Source organism: Daktulosphaira vitifoliae, unplaced genomic scaffold (genome assembly GCF_025091365.1).
Source record: "Daktulosphaira vitifoliae isolate Bord-2020 unplaced genomic scaffold, ASM2509136v1 Scaffold_1, whole genome shotgun sequence".
In the NCBI taxonomy this organism is placed as follows: Eukaryota; Metazoa; Arthropoda; class Insecta; order Hemiptera; family Phylloxeridae; genus Daktulosphaira; species Daktulosphaira vitifoliae.
In genome coordinates, this window is record NW_026099572.1 from 16877871 (window position 1) to 16903655 (window position 25785).

Genomic DNA, 25785 nt, shown 5'->3' on the forward strand with positions numbered 1-25785 from the left:
TTATACTTATTTTACTTATTAGTGAATTAATCATAGAGGTAACATCATTTTTGTACTGCTTCAAATCAAATACTAAACTGAAGTTTCACTCGAATCTATCCTGTAAAAAAAGTAAGCAAAAAGTTATATTTGAAAAACTTAGTACAGCAATTGAAAATTTTTATACTTATTTTGACAATTTTTTTTATAGTGAAAAATGTTATCAAAATTAATTAAATTAACATAACATCATTAGCAAGAACTTATTATTATTGAGAAATAATAAGTCTATTAAATTAGTTACAACAAGAATATGATTTAATGTAAATTTCATTACATGTCTACAAAATAAAAATAAATTATGCATTATAAATTACTTTATTTTCAATAATTACCAACATATTAATTTATTTATTTAAATAAAACAAATTTTAATACATACCTCATCTTCTTCACTATAAAAATTCAAACACCAATGCAGCAATGTAAAAGAAGAAAAAACACCATTATACGTCATATTATATTGATAATATATAAATGAATATTAATTTGTTAAACTAATATAGTAAAAATAGAAGAGAATTGTACATGATCTTTACTGATAAAAATTTAAGTTCAAGTTTAATAAATTGCAATTTATTTAAATGGTATATCAAACTATTTAATTTTTATTAATTAAAAAAAAAAACCATAGTAAAATTTTGAATCAAGAAAAATAAAGTTAATCGGACACATCATCCGGCACAATGACTTTATAATCAACATCTTCGAAAGAAAAATAACTGGGAAGAAACCAAGAGGGCGCCCAAGGAAACAATATTTTGAAAATAAACTGGAACTAATGAACTATACGTCTTTTGTTTCACTGAAGAATTTGGCATCAAACAGAGAGTAAAGCTTCAACGACAAGGAATTACCTTTAATAAATAATGATGATAGTAAAATTTATATTTTTGGGCCGTGGTGTGGCGCAGTGAATCATTCAGTTATTGCCTTAGTGTTGATGTTTAGTTGAGCTGTTTGTTGTTGGTTTTCGAATGGATGACCATATAGGAACTTTAATCTTTTCCCTAACTGACTATAATGAAGATACGTCAAGTATTTAAAAATCCTGTCAAATAATTGTAAGGTACAGCCATCCCCAAATAGCTGGGATAGAAACTAAGGAGATAACAATGAGTCAAATTTATATTTTAAAAATGTTTTATACATTTGTTTAATTAGATTCAGTAAAGAACATTAAAAATCAAGTTGATGAGTTTGGTTCATGCATTAAAAATATTGACATTATTTATGCATTTTAAAGTTAAATAACAGTGTTAATACAAGTGGTGTTCAATTATTTTCAATTAATAAACAATTATTCTGTAAAATTTTATTCTTAAAAATTTACAAATCTGGCGCATATTCATGTTTAATATCTTTCAATCTATGTACTTAGTATACTTTTTCTGTCACCTTTGGTCCAAAGGCTTTGGAATATGTGCTCAAACCTCCTTCTGACATTTTACTGAAATTCGCCTATACAGGGTGATTTTTTTATCATAATCCACTCAATTACTTACAGAATAATAATAATTTAAACATTTTTTTTATGTATTATCTTTAGTTAGACATTATTCTTGAATTTTTAACTATGTAATACTTTTTAAGTTCATCCCTTATGCCTTGTAAGGGGGTCAACTTTGTTTTTTTAAATGGTAACACATATTTTTAATTTAATAAAATGTTTGAGTTTTTAATTCAACAATAAATGGCATTTGAATTTTTAATAAAACTTAATTTGTTTATTATATATTAACATTTAAAGTTTCAAATTTTTGAGTTAATATATAGGTATAATACACAAGGGATTATAAATACAGGTAGCTAATTGGATTTTTATGACATTGCTGTCTCAGTCACGGATTGTTTATTATCAATAGATATATTTTCTGTATTATCAGTTAGTGTATTTATAAACTCACAACAATGTACCTTACTATCATTGATAATAACAATGCTGTATACCTGCTAATATCGATGTCATAAAAAATCAATTAGCTACCTGTATTTGTAATCCCTTGTGTATTGTACCTATATATTAACTCAAAAATTTGAAACTTTAAATGTTAATATATAATAAACAAATTAAGTTTTATTAAAAATTCAAATGCCATTTATTGTTGAATTAAAAACTCAAACATTTTATTAAATTAAAAATATGTGTTACCATTTAAAAAAACAAAGTTGACCCCCTTACAAGGCATAAGGGATGAACTTAAAAAGTATTACATAGTTAAAAATTCAAGAATAATGTCTAACTAAAGATAATACATAAAAAAAATGTTTAAATTATTATTATTCTGTAAGTAATTGAGTGGGTTATGATAAAAAAATCACCCTGTATAGCTCATGGAGACTCGTTTTTTTTTTTTTTGAGCACCTCAAATTGGCTCTCTTCTAGCTTTGTTTTTGTTGTGGGTTAGAATTAAAAGTCACAGAGACCCCGGGCTGGTGAGTAGGGCAAGTAAGGGAACATATGGGTTCCATAATAGTTCAGGAACTAATATAAACAATCATCCCAGTCTTTATGAAACACTATTGTATATGCCAACAGTTTTTCAAATAATTTTTGTGTATACAAATAATTAAGATTAAAATAAGATAATACATCCATTCTAATAAAAACTTACTCAGACTCTAATATTTCTTGTATTTCATACTCATTAGTGTAACCATGTCTAGTGTGCAAATTAAGAGTAGAAGTGGAAGCTTGAGTAGGCGATACAGACTGACTATATGTTATTGTTGGTACAAACCTATTATCAACACTATGTATTGAACCATTTTCACTTCCTCGGCTAATTATAGATGAAGGCATGTTTATGTTGTATAAATCACTATGTCTATGTGTTTCCCCATATATGTCTCGATACGGTGAATGGCAATGATCTTCTTCAGCTATTAAAAAATTAACAAACATGTACATTAAATTAATTTTTAAATTCTTAGTTGCATTTATATTATTTTTTTTAACAATGTTTACCTGTGTAAGGAAATAAATATTTTTCTCCAAGACTAATTTTATCATCAACATCACAATCTGATCCAGTTTTATTCAAAGAATTAAAAGTTGAACTTTTATGATAATTAAAATCTCCATTGTTTATTAGAGGAGGTTCAAAAGACATTCTATTATTGATTACTGAATTATCAGGGTCAGAAATGGTTGATCCTATCCAACGATGTTGTTCTTCGCTATGTTCTTCTTCTTGAACTATAAAATACAATTTACAATTATTAATTTAGGTATTTTTTTTATAATTTTGATTTATTAGTAATAACATATCTTATTAACAATAATTGCATAAAATTAGTTTTAGCTTTGATGCGAAGCTGAGAAGGTATTGGTTTTACTATGATGTGTTTTTTTTTTGTATATGTTACCACTTTTTCTCAGCTCTTACCGAACCGATTTCTTTCAATGATATGTCAAAAGATCACAAATTGTATCTAGTCAAAGACATTACCCTCAAAAATTGAAAAAATTTACCTCATTTCCCGTAANTGTATCTAGTCGAAGACATTACCCTCAAAAATTGAAAAAAATTCCCTCGTTCCCCGTAAATGGGGGAAACCTCCAAAAAAATTACAAATTTAAAAATCGCTAATTTTCGAAATTTTTTCAATTTTTTTTGCTTAAAATTGCCATAACTTTTTTAAAAATAACCAAATCAATAGAATTTTTTATATAGATGCATGATATCATTACCTTTAATTTGGTATATTTTTTGTATAAATCTGACCCTTTACCTGCCCATAGGAGGGATTTAAAATGACAACTTTTTCACAAAAAATTGACTTTTTTAACTTAAATTTTGAAAGTGTTCCGGAAGGTGTGACACTTTTCTATATATATTAAATTAAAGATAATGTAATCTACTTTATTATGTAAAAAAAAAATTTCGGACTTTATTTTGTCTTCACGGTGAAAATGGCTACCAAATACTATTTTTGTGTGAAAATTCTAGATTTTTTTTTTAAATTTTTAACTTTATAATGCTATAACTTATTGAAAAGTGTATGGATCAACACAATATTTTCATGAGAAATAATATTTTTTTATAATTTCTTTTTTATTCGACTTACTATATCTTAATCAGGATATTAATAAGGAACTAGCAGATTATGTAGTTTTTGGAATAATCTACCAATTTTTTAAAATTAAACACTAAAGATTTGCATCGAAGCGTTTTTTTTTTATAGTGATTTTAATCACTGTCAGATATCATTATACTTGATCCAACTATGCTACGTCACCACTGTGCCGCGACCCCCCTGTGCTGGGTTTTTTATTATTATAATTAATCTAAAATTACAATTTACTTCTATTGTAAACTATATTTTTACACTACTCAAATTTAAAATACCTGTAGGATATGGTTGATTTGTCCATCGTGGAGCATACAAAGGTTTTAAATTAGGAAACAATTGTGAATTTGTGATGACATTTAGAGATGGTGGCATACCAGGATCTTCATTTATATCTGGTAAGAAAGGTGTAGGTCTAGTAGAGGTAACATTACTCCTAAGTCCTTGATGACGGGAAGAATCATCATCATCACTGCTATGTGATGATGCTAAATCTAAGCTTCTCCCTTCACCTGAACATTCAGAATCAGAATCTGATGTATGATGAGTCCTATGGAAACTAGATGGCAAATCAGAAATAGAATGATCATAGTTACTTGTTGTTGTTGATATATTCCTTAGATGAGTATCAGTCCTAAAACATGTTGGACTTAAAATTATCATAAGAAACATAACAGGAAACACACTATCAAATTTACCTATAAGGACTACTACTGGTCTTGTTAGTTGAACGAGAAGTTGTACTAGACATAGAAATTCCCAATGGTTTTCTCGGTATATCAGACCCCAAAATACCTGTAGTATTACGGTATGATAATGAAGATCTAATTGTTGGAGGTGATACAGCATCAATACCAGAATCTGGTCCATTTTTTTCAAACACTTCTTTACCAATAAGTCTTAGAGCGCAATGATGAACTCCGCATCTAAGTTTAGCATTAGAATAACATAAACCTACTAAAATAAGCCAACCTTGACTGCAAACAGCTGCACATAATGAGTATGTGAGTCGAGTATCATGTTCTGAAGCTACTACCACTTCTAATAACCATACTCCAACAAGTATAGGTACACAGATAACTTGTACAACTAAAACACTTCTAAAAACAGAAACAATAAAATTATTAAATAATAATAGTTTAAAAATAATTATGGGTGTTTACCTCAAATTTCCATAGCCAAGAACATGATCTTTAAGAGTGAATGCAGCTCTAATACATAACAGTAAAACAATAATAGTTATGGCAATAGCCAAGCATGTTGGTGCAATTAAACTCCAAATAACAGACTCATAAACTGACAACCAACAGAAATAGAAATTTCCATACTGGTTAATACGAACGCCAACAGACAAACTAACAATAATTGCTGGTAATACATAGCCAATACTATGATAAAATCCCATTTGGCCATGATTAACATCACGAAGTTCAGTCAACATACGATATAAATGAAGTGCGCTGACTAAAGACCAACCTATAGTTGCCAACCAGGTATAGTGCAAGATAATAGCACAAAATTTACACCATATCTAAAAGTATTAAACAAATATTAACTTAATATTATATATCAAAAATTTGTTAAAAATTAAATACCTCATAAGTATATAAAGATCCTCTAGTTTGAGTAGCTGCTAAGTAAACACATTGAGTGAGTAAAAGACAAAATGCAAGATGAGTATAAATTGAACTTGTATTAGTTCCAGCACGCACTGCAACTAGTAATATACAGGTAACAATCAAAGCAATGATAGCTAATCCAAATGAAATAAAAATTGTAAACAACTCAAAATTGGAATACTCAATAATGAACTAAAAAAACAATTATTTAAATAAATATATATAAATATTATGCGACAATTAAAATCCATACAAGTTCATCAACAACATCGGTAAGAACAGCATACGTCGACAGTTGATTACAAGTGCAGTTAATAAATACAGGATCTTTTTCCCACCAATTGTCTTCGTTAGGAAGCTCAGTGTGACAGCCAGCTCGAGTCCATTCTCCACTAGGTCTATAATTAATCAAAAATGACATTCTATTTCAGTAAAATCTTTAATAAAAAATACATTTATTGAATATTTTAGTGATTAACCTTTCATAAGTAAACAAAAAAATTGATACTTACACTCTAGAAGTAGACCATCGTACACATTGTGGGTTAGATCGTATAGTAATTGGATGTTTATTGAGCCAAATTCTTACACGAATTAGAGATTCAAGTGGTGATCTATCAGATGGTACAGATACATCTCTTTTTCTAATTGAATGACGATATTTTCCTATCAAGAAAATTATCAATTTATTATGCTTTTAAAAATATTAAATTCATCAAATTTATAGCTGACCAATTAAAAATCATATTTAAATTTACCAAATAATACATTTAAAAATTAAGTATGCCTTCATAAATCAAGATTCAACTAAAATATATCTACAAAATTTTAATACCAATTTTGAAGAATTTTTTAATATTGCACACCTTTCTTCTTTTTTAGATACTATTCACAACTATTTATTAACATTATTAGATACTTGAGTTAACTAGGTGCAAAAGAATATATGTTCAAAAAATACTTTTAAAACCAAGTTCAAATTTTTATTTTTATTTTATATTCAGTAACTTTAGGACCAGTTTTAATAACTATAGAAATAGAAAGCTAAAAGTTGCAACCAGTCATTTTCTTAATTAAATCATTTTCTATTTTGTAAGCTAGTTAAATATACATGTTGTAATTTAAAAAATTTAAGGTTACACTCTTATAAAATATAAAGGATGATTTAAAAAATTCTTAATTATTTATAAATCAAGAAATAAATGAAACTAAAAAATATCAAAAATAATTTTTTTAACATAATTATTATTTTAAGAGAAGTAAAGTAACTAAAAGTGGCTATTAATAAAGAATCATTCTATAATTTGTGTACCTCAATTTATTATAAGCCATTGGTAGCTAGAATATAAGAGAAAGCCCCCTTCCTTTTAATATAAATATTGGATTGACATTGAAAGTTGTAAACATTTTCTGTAAAGATATGAAAAACGGTTTTTGTTTAATTTTAGTGGCTACTTGACACTGAAATTAAACGTGATATGAATATAGTACTAACAACAAAAATTTTATTGATTCATACATATTTCAATTAATTATGGCAATTTAAAGTTGAAAAAATTAAATATGAAAAAAAAATTTTAGCCCAAATATAAAATGATTTTTAACTAGGGCACATAGAAGATAAGGCATAAAGACAATTTTTTATTTTAGCTTATAACACGCAACATAAGCTTTAATTTAATATATATTTAAAGCTCGGAGTATTTACTGAACATTTTCAAAAATCAATTTGAAAAACTTAATTTTTCAAGCAAAAGTAGCAATCTTGAATCGCCCCCTTTAGATAGGTAAAGGGTCAGATTTTTAAAAAATAAATATACCTAAAATATTTATAAAAATTAATTTATTTTGACACATCCATTTTTAAAAAAGTTTAAAATCCTAATTTTGGAGGGTAATGTCATCAACTAGAAAATATATAAAAACATAATTGTAAAATTAATAGCTTTTCAGTTTCGCAGTGTTCTAAAATGTAATTTTAGCAGGACAAAATTAATATTAGTCAAAACTTCTAAAAAAAGGTTGATAACAATTGTTTTATATTGTTAAATCAATTTTGACCTCATTTTTTCATATATTCCCTTTTTAGTGGGATTATAGAGGGCCTTTTATCAATTTATAATATAACATATGAAAATATTTTATTAAGGTCATTGAATTCAAATTTGATATTAAACTTTTAATACCTTTCTTTTTAGGAGATTTTAAGTATTATATAAATTTTAATATCGTGAACACATTATATTTCACTATAGACTTGAACAATATAGATAGTTTTTCAAAACTTCATTTTGAACCATTTGGTAATCTAGTACAATTGTATAATTGAACGTTTACTGGTTTAAAACATCATATTATTTAATAAACTGATTAAATACAGTTTTATATTTAATATGTGACATTAAAATATTTAATTTTGTCCCCCTAAAATAACTTTTGAGAACACTATGGGTAGCATCAAAGCTAAAAAACATTATATTGAAGATTAAGTCTTTTATTAATACTTAACTAAACAGATACTATATTTTAAACATACCTTTTGAGCTATTATTTAAAGCAGCAACAAACGCCATAACTGATGAACTAACTTGAAGATCTACTGAATACCTTTTTAAAACAGTATCGTCATAGTGTAAAGGTAATAAAGCACCAATAGTACGGTATTGGACATAACCAACAACTGCATTGTTTTTAGACAGTTGTCCTTTAGTAGTAGTCATTCCTTGTTTTATTGGCTCTATTCCCAGTAAATCAATAGGAACCATAACTTGAGTATGTTTATCAAACTTTGAAGATTCAAGCAAGTAATTATTATATTTGGGTAGAACAACGACTGGACTACCAATTTTTTTCAAACCTAATATTTCAGAACCTGGCTTTATACTTAAAACCTAAAAATATTATTTTAGTTAAGAAAAATAAACATACTTAAATTAAGAACATAAAATGTTTACACATACTTGAATAGCTGGTTGAAGAATGGAAGAATCTGGTAAGTTAATTTTTTCCTTTGTAGCAGCAAAAGTTGACAAATCAGGGTTATCTTGTTCAGACTCAAATCCAAACAAACTTTCAGCAGTAACAATATCTAAACCAATAACTACAAAATAAATAAATAAATAAATAATTTTTTTTCTTAAAATTGCAGACCACATTTCTTTCTTTTCTTTTACCAATATTAGGAGATACAATTTCAAAAGGATCAGTGTATGTATCATGTTGAGTAGTTAATAGAGTTGTCACATAATTATTTATCGTATTCATCAAACCAAATGGACTTTCAGATGTTAAAATATTTAATTGTTGCCAATGATCACTTTCGTGTATATCCAATAAACGGCTTGAAGCCATTATTAAATTCTAAAAAAAAGTAATAATAATTTTTAGATAAATTTTCTCATAAAAACTTTTATAATTAATATGCATAATAATAATACCAAATTTATAGAACAATTACCAAAACTAAAACTATATATCTAAGATGGAAGAAGTAGTAGGATTGTCTATAGTACTTAAAAACTTCTATAAAACCTATAAGTTACCAAAACATTGCTCTATATACACAGCTGACACATACACTGCTATACTAAAGGCATTTTAATATATTCAAGAGAACAATATCAGAGACTCAATTATCTTGACCAATTCTCTCAGCGCACTTACCAACATAGATAATCTATTTAACTTGAACTTTCTGGTCAATTTCATACAAAACACAGTCCACTCAATACACAATACACTCAACACAGGAAAGTGCAAAATCAGTAAGTTGATTTTTTTAAGATTACTTGAGTGAAAAATATAGTGTAGGTAAGGTCATTTAACAAAAAAGTATAAAGCTAATAAAAATTTTAAAATTGTGATATTTTTTAACAGATATACATAATAAATAAAAATTTTAATTATTAAGTCTATTAAAGTGAATCCGGACAACAAAAAGTAAATTCAATAATAAAGATTATTACTATGCATATTTAGTTTGTAAAGCTCAAAAACTAAAATAATCATGTAAATTTTGTGTAACGTGGGTTACAGAGGTCATGGTCCTTATCCAATATGGATAAGTACCAACTAAATGATAATGTGTCAACAATTTGCAATCCACCAACGAAAATTACAACAAAAGTATTGTCAACTATAAAATATCACAACAATTCATCATGAAAAGTAGTTTAGAATATATATACATGAACTTAGCAATGTTGTAATATAACATTTACATGTGAGTAATTATTTATAATATAAATTTAACGTACAATAAATCCTATAACATACATATAAACACTGGGGTAGTTATTTTAATTCAATTAAATAATTTAAAATTAAATGGTACCATTGCCCTAATAACAATGGTGGTGCCCGGATACATTTAGGAACCAAGAGTTAAATACAACTTCTAATTTATACTGTAATGTCAATAAAAACAAAATATATTTGTTATTTCAATAATTATTAAAATAAAACAAACGTTACACATTGTTAACCTAATCTAATTATTTAAATAGCTATTTTATTGTAAAATACACTTGATATATATGTAATCTTGGCCTTTGCTGCTGCAGCCTTTATTTTAATTTAAAAAAAAATACATAATATACGTTATTATTACCTTCTAAGTATTCGTTATTAAATATTATAAATAATAATGAAATGTCTAAAATTTGTTTAAGGATGAGAGTGTTAAATATAATACATTAATGTGAAAATTGATTTATAAGGCATTATTTTTTAATTTAATTTGTAGCCTAAAATTGGCTTTATTATAAATAATAATTTTTATTATTACAATTATTCAATAGTATGTTTAAAAATATATTAATTTTTTAATAAGTCTTTATACATTTTGTTATTATTTCAACATAAAATGTAAAATAGTCCAATATGTTTAAAATAGAACTTTCATATGCTTTATAATTAAAGTTACATAAAATACGCACCTTAATGTAATCCTTGTCTTGGCTATGGGTTAAATTCAACCCAGACAAAGATCCTTCATGAGACAATAGTTGTCTAACTAATTTTTGACCAATAAGAATATCAGAACCATGAAGATCATGGGTGTTATTAAGTGCTTCATGGAGACTAATAGCACTATTAACTGCAACAAATGTGGTGACTTTCATCGACTTAGATTCTAAATCTTTTGTCTAGAATTTAAGTAGTTTTAAATTAATATTTATAAAAATAAAAAAAATACTATGAATAATAACAAACTAACAAGTTGTTGAAGTTCAATGAACAAATTGGAGACACAGTTAAAAGTATAAGGCCTTTGCCATCCATTTAATGTATTTTGACATAATCTAGTAGCTTTTCCTACAGAACCAGGTGGACAATTTTCAATTACAAGTTCACCCCATTTTGCTCTTGGCCACCATATTTTTTCAGATATACTTTTAGGACAACCATCGTAAATTACTAAAAAATATATATATTATATATATTATATATATATATACATAAATATTTTATTAATATACAGTAGAACCTTAATTAAAAATGTTTCAATTATACATATTCACAATTAACCCTTTTTTTTTTTTTTAATACGGCCGGCATTATTTTGGAACTGCCGTTAGGCATTATTTTAGGGCGGGCAGCCCACACGTTAATAATAATTTACACCATCACGTTGTGACTCAGCCAGAAATTAATCAAAAGCTGATTCACAACATTGTGTGGCCTCCCCCGTTGGGAGGGTTGTCACAAAACACAAAAACCTAAGGCGAAAACCCAATAATTTAAAACCAGCGCCTCAAGTCTTCCTGTACCGGGCGGCGTGGCTGTCTCTGTCTCAGGTGTTCTGCTTCGTTCTTCTTTTTAAAAACAGATTCAGTGAACACCTGGACAAGCCTCCACGCCTCTCAACTTCTCAACACCAGATCCACTATAGACCAAAGTTGGGATTCTAAAAAGTTCCGCTCCTGGACCCATGCCCTGCACCTGAAGAGGGTGTGCAGAGCGTTGTCTGACTCTCCCGGGCAATCCAAACAGTAGTCACACGTCAACCTGTTTTGCGAATATAACACAAGTACACGTTAAGTTAAAGTAATCGTGGGCAGACATCACTTAGGTGTGACAGAATGTCATCCCACAGTGAATCCGGTTCACAATTAACCCTGCTCTCCCAAAAATTTGTATGTACCAATAATAAAGTAATATATGCATAATAATTATGTGTGAACTATAAAATATATAATTTTATTTAATTCTGATTAATGCGTTTTTTATCAGTTAACATGATCATTAAATTCTAATTATTTTTTTTATGATAATAATATGACCATAATATTGTAGATTGAATACGAATAAAATAAAATTATAAAAAAAAAATTTGAATACCTTCACAACCATTTAAGGTAACTTCAGCATAAGAATTGGGACATTTATCACATTTTCTCCCAATTACTCCTGGACGACATTTACACTGTCCAGAAGTAGAGTCACAAGATCGGTCAAAAGAACCAATATTGTAACAACCACATTCTAAACATTTATCAGAATCATAAGGTGTAAAATGATTATCCTAAAATCATAAATTAGCAAAGTTATTTTTTTTCGAATGTTAAATTTTCTAAGTTGATTAAATGTTAACTAAATATTATTCATTAATTAGTGAATTGATTGAAAAAATGATTAAATTTTTATATTAATCTATTGAACTCATAAATAAGATAAACTACCTTACAATAACATTGACCAGTAGTTTTATTGCAATGAGGATTGTAACCATTATCTACCCTACAATTACATGGTCCACAGACTCCACGATGATGACCCCACCAGCTAATCGGACATGATTCTTGAAGTTCATTTTCACAGTATTCACCTATAAAAATTAATAGAATTGATTGAAGAATGTTAAAATTTTATTATTATCACGAATAATTTTTAAGTATGGCAATAGATTAGTAAAATTGTTTACAATATTAAAAGTAATAATTCTTTAACTTCTAAATAAATTAATGACAAATAAAATATATTTATTTAAAACTAATAAGTCGGTAGATATATTAAAATTATGTTTCAACTTAACTACTTTAATATTTTTAATTTGAAAAAAAAATTAATATTTAATTTTTTTAAATAATATCTGTAAAACTAATAAAAAAATTAAGTATAACTTTTATATTATAGAAATTATTCATAATTTTTATACTATTATATATAGGTCTGTGAACATTAAAAAAAATTAAATACAATCAAACAAATACTTCTTACCTGTAAAACTTGAAGACTTGCAATGGCATGTATATCCACGTACACTTTTAGGCTTTTCTTCACATATTGCATTATTTTCACATGGGTTAGTATCACAAATATTCTCACAAGTTTTACCAACAAAACCTGCATAATTAGTTAAGATTTTTTACTAAATAAATACTATAAAAACAGCAATTGAAAATGTTATTTTTTTAAAAATAACATTTTAGTCAATAATTTGAACAATTTTGATTATTAAAGATTTATTTTAATGTACAGATAGTTTAAGTGGTTTGAAACATTTATGTAAAAAAAAAAAAATTAATTATTTTTCAATATGCAATATGATATTAAATATCGATTGATAAATGTGATATCTGATTTATTGGAATCGAGTGCTTTTAATTCAATATTTACATCAATATTATAAAAAATTATATTAAATCCAAAAATCAGTCTGGATTTATCATAGACCTTATAAATTATTAAATAATACCAGATTTATTTTTTTTTTCATCAAATTGCTGTTAATTTTAAATAGTGCAATACTAATTTATACTGATTACTTTTATTCTGATAAAACCGTTACTAGAGTTACTATATTATGTAATTAAGAAAATAACAAGCCAATAACAACTCTTGTATTTTGGAAGTTATTAATAATTAAAAGTAATTACTTGAGGTGAAGTATAGGTATTTTTATTTTTATCAATTAATATTTCTTAACCTCACTTCTCTTGACACCTAGATATAAAAATGTTAATAACTTCCGAAATACTAAGCCTAAAGTTGTTATCGACAAGTCTTTTTCATAACTAGATCATTTTATAAGCTAGTTAAATAAGTATGTAGCCAATTGAAAAATTAAAGTGACGTCTTTTTAAGACATAAGGAAAGTACATGAAAAATACCCACCCTCAATAAACAATTCTGGATATGCCACTGTATATGAAGATAGATTTCTATATATAAAAAATGTATTTCATACCTGAATGACATTTACAAGTATAATTATGCCATGATGGTATACAATCACTATGTACTGGACATTTGTTATATTCACAGGGATTTTCTTGTTCACAATCTTCTCTTACGCGTATCATCATTTCAGGGATTTCTAAAACTGTTGTTCCACCACTATGTCCAATTCGTACATCCTATTTTAAGTGTTAGTAAAAATGTTCATTTTCATAGAAAACAAAAAACATAGTAAAAAAAAAATTCTTACTTTTATACAACCATTAAAACCTGAACTTTTATCTATATCTGTTAATTCTTCATTAAAGTTTCCTAATTGGATTTTTCCAACAAATTGTCCTTGTAATTTAGCATTAAGTGTTTTAACTAATGATCGAACTCCATAGTCTAACATAAATTTCACTCCACCTGTATTTTGCCATATAATTTCTAAGTTATGCCATTTACCATCATTTACTTTTACATTACTAAATACTGCTTTTTGACCATCAACAATATATACAATATAGCCACTTTCCAACTATAAATATTTTCATATAAATGAAAAATGTTTATAACTCATTCCTTTTAACTTACAAATACTCTGGCAGTAGTATTTTGTCCTATATTTACTGTCATGACTGGCGAATTTGATATTTTAGTTTTTAATGACAATGATGTATACCAAGGAAACTGAATAGTTCGTAACAACGGGTTAAAAGCTACAATACCATCTCCAGAAAAACGCCAAATTGATCGTAAAGCTATAAGAAAAAAATAAATATATAAGCTGTATTATTAAAAGTTAGAAGTTATCAACAGTAAATGAAGTAATTTTTGTGATTAATTTAAATTAAATTTATTATTATTTTTTAAAATATAAATTCTCTAGTTCTAACAATAAAATTATTTATTTTACTATTGAAAATATTTGAAATAAATATTTATATTTATTACTGATAAAAAAAATGTTTACTTACGTTGACTACAATCTTTTCCTCCCCAAGATTCTGGACATGTGCATTTAAAAGTTCCCCAATGATCTGTACAATGACCGCTATTTTTACAAGGATTATCCATACAAAATAATTTCCGTTCTGGACATCCAATAATTGTTCCATTATCAGCTACATAACTAATTTTAAAAATATAAAAAACATTACTATATGGACCATACACAATTAAATTAACAATAGATTTTAAATTTGACAGTGACATAACACTATCATAATGCAATTGTGCTTAAATATTGTCAAAAATTTAAAAATTAATCATTTTCACAAAATAATTTATCATTATTTTGGTTTGTCAACCAATATTATTACTAAGCAAAAATTCTCTATAAGATCAGTTATTGTCATGTTCTTTAGTATATTATTCGTTCTATAATTTTGCTTAATGTTATCTATATTTTAACATACATACAAATTTAACCACATTTTATTTAAGGTAAATACAATTATCTTAAATTTTGTTAGAAAACATTATGTTTTTATCTATACAATTTGATATTGGACTTAATTCTCAGGTATTTTATTTATAAGTATATAAAGTTTCCATGGGATGGAAAACATTATCAAATTGTATTCTGATACAATCTAAAAACCCAGCACAGGGGGGTCGGGGCACAGTGGTGACGTGGCATAGTTGGATCAAGTATAATGATATCTGACAGTGATTAAAATCACTATCAAAAAAAAACGCTTCGATGCAAATCTTTAGATAGTGTTTAATTTTAAAAAATTGGTGGATTATTCCAAAAGCTTCATAAACTGCTAGTTCCTTATTAATATCCTGATTAAGACAAAGTATGTAGAATAAAAAAGAGATTATTAGAAAATAGTATTTCCCATAAAAAAATTATATTGATCAATACACTTTTCAATAAGTTATAGCATTATAATGTTAAAAATGTAAAAAATAAAATTGAGAATTTTCACACAATAATAGCATTTGGTAGCCATTTTCACCTTGAAGATAAAATAAAGTCCGAAATTTTTTTTTTCCATGATAAAGTATATTACATTAGCTTTAATTTAAGATATATATAAAAGTGTCAGACTTTCCGGAACACTTTCAAAATTTAAGTTGAAAAAGTCAATTTTTTGTGAAAAAGTTGTCATTTTGAATCCCCCCCTGTAGGCAGGTAAAAAGTCAGATTTATAAAAAAAATATACCAAATGATAGGTAAAGACATCATGCATCTACAAAAAAAAGAATTATATTGATCCATACATCTTTCGAGAAGTTATAGCATTATAAAGTTAAAAATATAAAAAAGAATTTTTTTACAAAAATCGTATTTTTTTTATTAAGTTTAATGTCTGTTTTCACCATGAAGATAAAATAAAGTCCGAAATTTTTTTTTACCATTATAAAGTATATTACATTAGCTTTAATTTAAGATATATATAAAAGTGTCAGACCTTCCGGAACACTTTCAAAAGTTACGTTGAAAAAGTTCTACTTTCTATATGCATTTTTATGTTTTGAATCCCCCCTGTATTTAGGGAAATGGTCCGATTTAAAAAAACAGTATGTCGAATGAAAGATCTATATAAATACTACTTCTCATAAAAAAATTGTAATGATTCATACATTTTTCAAAAAGTTATAGCATAATAAAGTTAAAAATGGAAAATACAAAATCGAAAATTTTCACACAAAAATAGCATTCGGTAGCCATTTTCACCATGAAGATAAGATAAAGTCCGAAATTTTTTTTTTTCATAATAAAGTATATTACATTAGCTTTAATTTAAGATATATATAAAAGTGTCAGACCTTCCGGAACATTTTCAAAAGTTAAGTTGAAAAAGTACTACTTTCTATATGCATTTTTTATATTTGAAGCCCCCCCATATATAGGGAAAAAAGTATGTCCAATGAAAGATGTGTATAAATACTATTTCTCGTGAAAAAATTGTATTGATCCATACATTTTTTAAAAAGTTATAGCACTTTAAAGTAAAAAATGTCAATTATAAAATCGAAAATTTTCACACAAAAATAGCATTTGATAGCCGTTTTCACCATGAAGACAAGTCCAGAGGTCAAATTTTTTTTTTTCAAATTAAAGTATATTACATAAGCTTCAATTTAAGATATATATAAAAGTGTCAGACCTTTTCAAAACATTTTGAAAATGTTAAATTGAAAAAGTTAATTTTTTGTGAAAAAATTGTCATTTTAAATCCTCCCCTGTGGGCAGAAAAAAGGTCAAATTTATACAAAAAATATACCAAATTAAAGGTAATGTTCAACTTCAATTTTGAAAATGTTCCGGAAGGTCTGACACTTTTATATATATCTTAAATTAAAGCTAATGTAATATGCTTCATCATGNATAACTTTTTCAAAAATGAACATATTAATATAAATTTTTTTTATATAGATGCTTCATGTCTTTACTTATCATTTGGTATATTTTTTTTGTAAATTTAACCCTTAACCTGCCCACAAGGGGGGATTTAAAATGACAACTTTTTCACAAAAAATTAATTTTTTTAACTTAAATTTTGAAAATGTTCCGGAAGGTCTGACACTTTTATATATATCTTAAATTAAAGCTAATGTAATATGCTTTATCATGAAAAAAAAAAATTTCGGACTTTATCTTATCTTCATGGTGAAAATGGCTACCGAATGCTATTTTTGTGTGAAAATTTTCGATTTTGTATTTTCCATTTTTAACTTTATTATGCTATAACTTTTTGAAAAATGTATGAATCATTACAATTTTTTTATGAGAAGTAGTATTTATATAGATCTTTCATTCGACATACTGTTTTTTTAAATCGGACCATTTCCCTAAATACAGGGGGGATTCAAAACATAAAAATGCATATCAAAAAATTAATTTTTTTAACTTAAATTTTGAAAATGTTCCGGAAGGTCTGACACTTTTATATATATCTTAAATTAAAGCTCATGTAATATGCTTCATCATGAAAAAAAAAAATTTTATCTTATCTTCATGGTGAAAATGGCTACCGAATGCTATTTTTGTGTGAAAATTTTCGATTTTGTATTTTCCATTTTTAACTTTATTATGCTATAACTTTTTGAAAAATGTATGAATCATTACAATTTTTTTATGAGAAGTAGTATTTATATAGATCTTTCATTCGACATACTGTTTTTTTAAATCGGACCATTTCCCTAAATACAGGGGGGATTCAAAACATAAAAATGCATATAGAAAGTAGAACTTTTTCAACGTAACTTTTGAAAGTGTTCCGGAAGGTCTGACACTTTTATATATATCTTAAATTAAAGCTAATGTAATATACTTTATAATGGTAAAAAAAAATTTCGGACTTTATTTTATCTTCATGGTGAAAACAGACATTAAACTTAATAAAAAAAATACGATTTTTGTAAAAAAATTCTTTTTTATATTTTTAACTTTATAATGCTATAACTTCTCGAAAGATGTATGGATCAATATAATTCTTTTTTTTGTAGATGCATGATGTCTTTACCTATCATTTGGTATATTTTTTTTATAAATCTGACTTTTTACCTGCCTACAGGGGGGGATTCAAAATGACAACTTTTTCACAAAAAATTGACTTTTTCAACTTAAATTTTGAAAGTGTTCCGGAAAGTCTGACACTTTTATATATATCTTAAATTAAAGCTAATGTAATATACTTTATCATGGAAAAAAAAAATTTCGGACTTTATTTTATCTTCATGGTGAAAATGGCTACCGAATGCTATTTTTGTGTGAAAATTTTCGATTTTGTATTTTCCATTTTTAACTTTATTATGCTATAACTTTTTGAAAAATGTATGGATCAATACAATTTTTTCATTAGAAGTAGTATTTATATACATCTTTCATTCGACATACTGTTTTTTTAAATCGGACCATTATCCTATATACGAGGGCGGTTTAAATCTAAAAAATGCATATAGAAAGTAGAACTTTTTCAACGTAACTTTTGAAAGTGTTCCGGAAGGTCTGACACTTTTATATATATCTTAAATTAAAGCTAATGTAATATACTTTATCATGGAAAAAAAAAATTTCGGACTTTATTTTATCTTCAAGGTGAAAATGGCTACCAAATGCTATTATTGTGTGAAAATTCTCAATTTTATTTTTTACATTTTTAACTTTATAATGCTATAACTTATTGAAAAGTGTATTGATCAATATAATTTTTTTATGGGAAATACTATTTTTTAATAATCCCTTTTTCATTCGACATACTTTATCTTAATCAGGATATTAATAAGGATCTAGCAGTTTATGAAGCTTTTGGAATAATCCACCAATTTTTTAAAATTAAACACTATCTAAAGATTTGCATAGAAGCGTTTTTTTTTTGATAGTGATTTTAATCACTGTCAGATATCATTATACTTGATCCAACTATGCCACGTCACCACTGTGCCCCGACCCCCCTGTGCTGGGTTTTTTTTTTTATTAATTATCAGATTTTGTAATTTCTTTTTGTTTTTAACTATTTACTTTTCTAATGTTAACAAGGCTAGGTAAGTTTTTAATAACATTATTTAAAAAAAAAAAAAAAATTAAAAATGATAATATTTATTTTTAAAAACAAAAAAGTATCACTTTTTATATTACCATTGAGCTAAGATATATTTTTTACTAAATAGTTTAACTATTATAAGCTTTTGAAAGAGTAATATTCAAGGCTGACCATAAACTAATTTATAAGCTTAAACAAGTTAAATTTTTCAGCTTAACGGAGATTTTTAGATTTTATGTTAACTTAATTTCTCTATGGTCCAAAGTTAATTTAATGTCATAAACTTAACTTTTAACCTTATTTATTAAAGAAAAACAGATTAACTGTTATAACTCATCAACTTTTTTAAAATTTAATTAAGTTTTAACAAATTAAAAAAGACCATTTTCTTGTCCATCCTTGCTAACATTAGATAGAGTAAATAATTAAAAACTAAAAAAAAATCTCGAAAGCTGATAATTATTAAATTAAAAACCCAGCAAAGTGAGGTGACGGGACAGTGCGGACGTGGCATAGTTGGGTTCAGTATATATGATACCAGACAGTAATTAAAATCACTATCTTAAATAACGCTTCGATGCAAATCTGTAGATAGTTTTTAATTTTAAACAAGCTGAGAAGGTATGGGTTTTACTATGATGTGTTTTTTTTTTTGGGTGTATGTCTGTTACCACTTTTTTTCAGCTCTCACCGAACCGATTTCTTTCAATGATACGTCAAAAGATCACAAATCGTATCTAGTTGAAAACATTACCCTAAAAATTGAAAAAACTTCCCTCGTTCCCTGTAAATGGGAGAAATCTCCAAAGAATTACAATTTTTAAAATCGCTAAATTTTTTTTATTTTTTACATTTTTTTTCCTTAAAACTACTATACATTTTTCAACAATGAACAAATCAACATAATTTTTTTTTACATTGAAACTTTAGATATTTCCCTTCCATTTAATATAATTTTTTTGAAAATCTAACACTTAACATTCTCACGGGGGTATTTAAAATAGCATCTTTTTTACAAAAAATTATCTTTTTGAACTTAATTTTTGAAAGTGTTCCGGAAATACTGACACTTTTATATATATCTTAAATTGAAGCTTATGTAATATACTTTATTAATCACTGTCAGATTAAATCTATACTGGACCCAACTATGCCACGTCCCCACTGTGCCGGGTTTTTAAAACTGTTCTTATAGAAATTTAGAACTAAAATTAGTTACCTGTTTAAATCAAGTAATTTGTAATCTATATATACATCTGCTATGCATCCAATAAAATCCTTATTTTGAACTTGAAAACTAGTGGAATCTGGCAATAAAGGTAGGCCACCTATTTGAAGAGGACCAGTTAAATCCAAAAAACGATGGCAACTTTCAGTTAATATTTCACATCTAAATTATGAAATATCTTTTAAATTACTCAAATATTAAACTGTTATACTACTATTTTTATGTATAAAATATATTAAGTTTATTTATTATTAGTTTATTAAATAAAAAAAATGAAAACATATTCTTATAAAATGAAAATATTTAATGAGAGATTCTTAATAATTAGTACTAGTTGACACACTAGTATTAATGGTTATGCTCAACTATAATTAATCATATAAAAATATAAAAGATTAAATTTAATGATGAGTTAAGTAAATTTGTAGAAAAAAAGGTTTTAAAAATTACTAACTTTTAGTCAATATTTTTAAATTATAAATCTTTTTATTCTAATTTTAAATTTAAAAACTATATGTTATCCATCCTAAAACCTAATTCTCCCAAGTAAAGGATTAGTACCTTTCCCTCCTATTTTAAAAAATTATTAATAACATTTTATTATAAATTAGATCTGTTGGATTGGATAGAAGAAGTTATATATACAACTCTTTTCACATAAAAAAATCCTGATTGTACCAATAAATCCATACAATTCAACTCTTAGTTTTTTAATTACACAAAAAATACCTTTTTTCTAGACGTTGAGTAGATAAATTAGCACAAGTATAACCCAATTTTGTACCATACTTTACAGTTAAAGGAACATCACAATCATCTAAACTAATGGTTGCAGTCTAAAAATTAGAAATTAATATATTAGTATGTAATATATAACCAAATCAATCAAGTTGACTATTTATTGTTTTACCCTATTGATATATGAAACTGTAACTGTATGCCACAATCCATCATTAGCAATTCCATTAGTTGGATATGCAATAACATATGTGATCTCATAACCTAATGAGAATGAAAACTGTACACCACGACCTCCTTCAATTAATTCTAATGCAATAAAATCATGTCGTTCATTATAACGTCCATTGTACAATAATAATCCAGATTCTTCTAATGAAGAAAATTTTAATGATAAATGTAGACGATATCTTTGTTTCAAAGAAGGAAAAGTTAAAAAAGAAGATTTTGAAAAACTGCGAGAACGAAGTTTACAAACTTCATCATAGTATTCAGTACCCATTGGAGAACAATTGTTATCACATGAAAATCCTCCATTTTTTAATGGGGTACAAGTAGCACCTGAATGACAAATTCCAGGTTTACAATTATCATTACTTAAGCTTATTTCACAATTTTCTCCAGTAAAACGAGATGGACAAATACAAGTATATCCACTTTCTTTACTATGGCATTTTCCTCCATTTTTACAAGGATTTGAATAACACAAATCAACTTCTGTATCACACAGGTAATATTTCTGACTTCCTGTAAAACCATAAGGGCATTGGCAAGCAAATGTAGTCACAGGATAAATAGGTCTGAATAACACAGTATCACTGTTGATAAATGTAGAAGCATTACCAAATTTTAAAACTGTCAAACAAATTTCAAAGTTCAAGCAAGGTTCTTGAACACATAAATTATCTTCAAAAGGCAATATCTAAAATAAGGTTATAAATAAAATATTAACTCACATATCTTGCAATAAAATAAAAAATACTACCTGAACAGTAGAGAGACGTGTTAAAATTCCACGATTTAAATAAACTCGTTCTTGTAGATATTGTGGGGAGTAAAAGATTCCATCTGGCTGTTTTGCAGAAAAACTTACATTCAATACACGATTATCTACATCAATATCATTTTGTATGCTAAATATATAAATATTCTCCTTTGGACAAGGAATAATTGCTGCTAAACCAGATATAAAATATTCTAATAAAGGTGATAAAAATGCTTCTTCAGTCATATCGGCTAATCGTACAGTAACAGAGTTGAAAAGCATTTCATCAGTGACTAAACGTACAATTAATGTCATGGTACTTTTAATCTCGTTTACTCCATCTAAATATAAAAAATTATACAAGCTCTTGATTCTTGACATTAATATTAAACCTAAAATTATGGCTACATACCAGAAACTGATATTTCCATAGAAGCAATTTTTGGTACATTTGTATTTAATTGGGGTGATAAAGTAAGCATACCATTGGATTCATTTAGTTGCACTAAATTAGCATTGTTACCAGATACTATACGATATATTAATTTATCTGATACATCAGCATCGAAAGCAGGAACTTGGCTGAAAGGTCCAATTGGAAAATAGTTTTTAAAATTATTAAATATAACTTGAAAATCTGAAAGGCGGGGAGCGTTATCATTAACATCAGTCAAATAAACTGTTAAAGGTGCATCAGAGTGTAATGGTGGTGATGAGGCTCTCACAACAAGTTCAAACTTTTTTTTGTTTGATTCATAATCAAGTTCAACAGATGTCAGTAATTCTGCCTTATCAATTCCAGGTCTTCGTAAAAGAGAAAAACTGCTAGAATCTTCACCACCTATATAAGAGACACAATTAATGATAAATGATAAATAAAATTATTAAGATAACATATTTTAAAATAAAATTGTAAATTAAGTTTACCAATAATTGAATATTGAATAGCAGCGTTTGAACCTTCATCGGGATCTTTTGCATAAAGCTCACCAACAGTTGAACCAATTGGTGAATTTTCAGCAATATACATAACTAGTTTATCAGATTCAAAAACAGGTGGTGAATCATTTACATCTTCAATGCGTATTGTAACAGGAACCTAAAAATTAGAATTTAAATTTATTATAAAAGTAAGTAGTATAATTAATATTTTTCCTTACAGCGGTAGATAATGATGGTGAACCTTTGTCAATGGCAAATACATGAATATTATATTGTGGTATACTTTCCCTATCTAAAGTAACAGCTGTCCTCAATATTCCTGAAGTAGAATCAATCACAAAGGCTTCCACACCATCGCCCAAAGCATATTTTATACGTCCATTTAATCCAGAATCTGCATCTGATGCACTAACCTAAGTATCAAAAATTAAAAAAAAGAATAGAGTAAATTTTAATATCAAGTTTGTTTATTATTTTCAAAAATACTTGTAGAACACTAGTTCCAGTAAGAGCATCTTCAGACACTGAGCCATAATAAGATGCATTGAAAAACTGAGGTGCGTTATCATTTATATCAGTAATTGAAATTTCAACATCAGTTGTATCTGACAATGAAGGATTTCCACCATCCCGAGCTGAAACTGTGAGTAAATAACCACTTTGCAATTCCCGGTCTAAAATTTTAGTTGTAACAATAGCACCACTTTGAGCATTAATAGTAAATTCTGATGCATCACCATAACCACTTGCAAGTGAGTAAGTTATCTATTATTATTTAATTCAAAATTAAAACAAGTTTTTTAAACAATTATAATTTAAATTAAAAACATTTTTACCATAGCATTTTGACCAACATCACCATCAGTTGCAGATACAATAAGTACTGTTGTACCAACAGGAGCATCTTCATAGACACTGGCTATATATGGTGCATTATCAAATATTGGAGCAAAATTATTGGCATCAGTAACATTTACATAAATAGTAGCCGTGTCAAAAAGTCCTCCAGAATCAGTTGCAGTTACCTAAAAATGATTTGTACAATTACTTATAAAAGTAGTATTTATATACATTACACATGTCAATTTAAAATAATTAAATTAAAATTTAAGAATATATTTATACATACTGAAAGAATAAATCTTTTTTCTTGTTTATAATCTAATGGTTGTGATACAGTAACTATAGCTTTGCCACTATGAGTTGCAATTGCAAATCTTCCTCTAGAATTACCACTTACTATTTCATAATGAATTCTTAAAAAAAAAAAAATTATCATATGTTTAAATATAACAATACAATATGATGAGACGACAACTTTAATTTTAGAATAAAACTAAACTCAACTAAAAATAATTTGATCCACCATAACCAAACTAAAATTTAAAAAACATCTATTCAGTGGCTTATATCCAAAAACTGATGTATAACAAAAATGTTTTTTTAAATTTTTATATCATATTATTTGTTTAAAAAAAATGTTTTCTTTTGTGTAGCAAAAAATTATAAGAAAATTTTTATAGGAAAGTATATTTTTTACACTTCAAAAATGTTGTTTTATGTAAGACATCATTAAAATTTTAAATTTGTTTTTGCTTTTTTAAAAAATTAATATAGCAGCTTTTTATAGAATTTTAAAGTCCATTGAGAATGTTTTTAATGTAAAAACTTGTCAATTGGACTTTACAGTTCAAAAATTATATATTAGTTTTGTCACATTATAATTTCAAAATAAATTGTATACCTAGGGTTTTCGTCTGGATCTGTTGCTGTAATAGTAGTCAATGGTGTCCCTGGAGGCGAATCTTCACTGATTACTACATCATATTGCTTAGGATTAAATATTGGTTCATTATCATTGACATCTTGAATAGTTACTACAACACTAGCAGTAGCTGTTTTAGGTGGATCACCACCATCTTCAGCCACAACTTGAAATTGATATTTAGAGTTAATTTCGCGATCTAACAAGTGTGTAGTATATACCCAGCCACTTTTTTCATCAACAACAATTGGTATTTTTTCATTTGAAAAACCTTCAAAATCTCTTGATGATATATAATAAGTAAGTGCAGCATTTTCACCTTCATCTGCATCATATGCTTGAATTCTTACTATACTATAGCCTACTGCTACATTTTCCAAAACAGATTCTTGAAAAAGTGAAGTGTAAAACCTAGGAGGGTTGTCATTAACATCTTTGATGTTTACTAAAAGCTGCGTAGTATTTGATCGACTAGGATTTCCTCCATCTAAATCAAATTTAAATAAATTATTTCACTTAAAATTTAAATATTCAACTATATATTGATTTTTTGTAGATTAATTAACATAAGTAACAGTTTAATTAGTAAATTATATTTGCTAAAAACATGAAAGTGACTTATTGAATATGAAAGTGACCCTTCAAATATACAAAATCTGATAATTTTTGATAAAATTTTACTAACCCCTATAACCCTACAATCAATACGTTCATTACATATATTTTTTTAT

General features: G+C 26.4%; 1 protein-coding gene across 4 annotated transcripts in view; it reads right to left on the reverse strand.

Moving 5' to 3' along the window:
- LOC126910445 (protocadherin-like wing polarity protein stan) overlaps window positions 1-25785 on the reverse strand; it is a 31785-nt gene continuing 6000 nt past the window's right edge. The window contains exons 9-41 of one of the 4 annotated variants that reach the window (XM_050693020.1): window positions 25034-25541; window positions 24419-24545; window positions 24126-24314; window positions 23776-24054; window positions 23508-23702; window positions 23275-23446; window positions 22760-23188; window positions 22348-22688; window positions 21535-22284; window positions 21354-21460; window positions 20616-20786; window positions 14873-15027; window positions 14490-14656; window positions 14164-14433; window positions 13924-14092; window positions 12954-13079; window positions 12416-12561; window positions 12075-12258; window positions 10951-11150; window positions 10670-10879; window positions 8906-9092; window positions 8693-8832; window positions 8269-8623; window positions 6245-6398; window positions 5986-6130; window positions 5709-5924; window positions 5277-5644; window positions 4812-5213; window positions 4392-4762; window positions 3008-3238; window positions 2655-2922; window positions 422-434; window positions 1-100 (exon numbers count right to left, since the gene is read on the reverse strand). In XM_050693020.1, the coding sequence (XP_050548977.1) occupies window positions 86-100; window positions 422-434; window positions 2655-2922; window positions 3008-3238; window positions 4392-4762; window positions 4812-5213; window positions 5277-5644; window positions 5709-5924; window positions 5986-6130; window positions 6245-6398; window positions 8269-8623; window positions 8693-8832; window positions 8906-9092; window positions 10670-10879; window positions 10951-11150; window positions 12075-12258; window positions 12416-12561; window positions 12954-13079; window positions 13924-14092; window positions 14164-14433; window positions 14490-14656; window positions 14873-15027; window positions 20616-20786; window positions 21354-21460; window positions 21535-22284; window positions 22348-22688; window positions 22760-23188; window positions 23275-23446; window positions 23508-23702; window positions 23776-24054; window positions 24126-24314; window positions 24419-24545; window positions 25034-25541 (7760 nt within the window). In that variant the 3' untranslated portion in view covers window positions 1-85. The remainder of the gene's footprint in view (window positions 101-421; window positions 435-2654; window positions 2923-3007; window positions 3239-4391; window positions 4763-4811; window positions 5214-5276; window positions 5645-5708; window positions 5925-5985; window positions 6131-6244; window positions 6399-8268; window positions 8624-8692; window positions 8833-8905; window positions 9093-10669; window positions 10880-10950; window positions 11151-12074; window positions 12259-12415; window positions 12562-12953; window positions 13080-13923; window positions 14093-14163; window positions 14434-14489; window positions 14657-14872; window positions 15028-20615; window positions 20787-21353; window positions 21461-21534; window positions 22285-22347; window positions 22689-22759; window positions 23189-23274; window positions 23447-23507; window positions 23703-23775; window positions 24055-24125; window positions 24315-24418; window positions 24546-25033; window positions 25542-25785) is intronic. The other 3 variants (XM_050693022.1, XM_050693023.1, XM_050693021.1) reach the window with 3 other exon arrangements.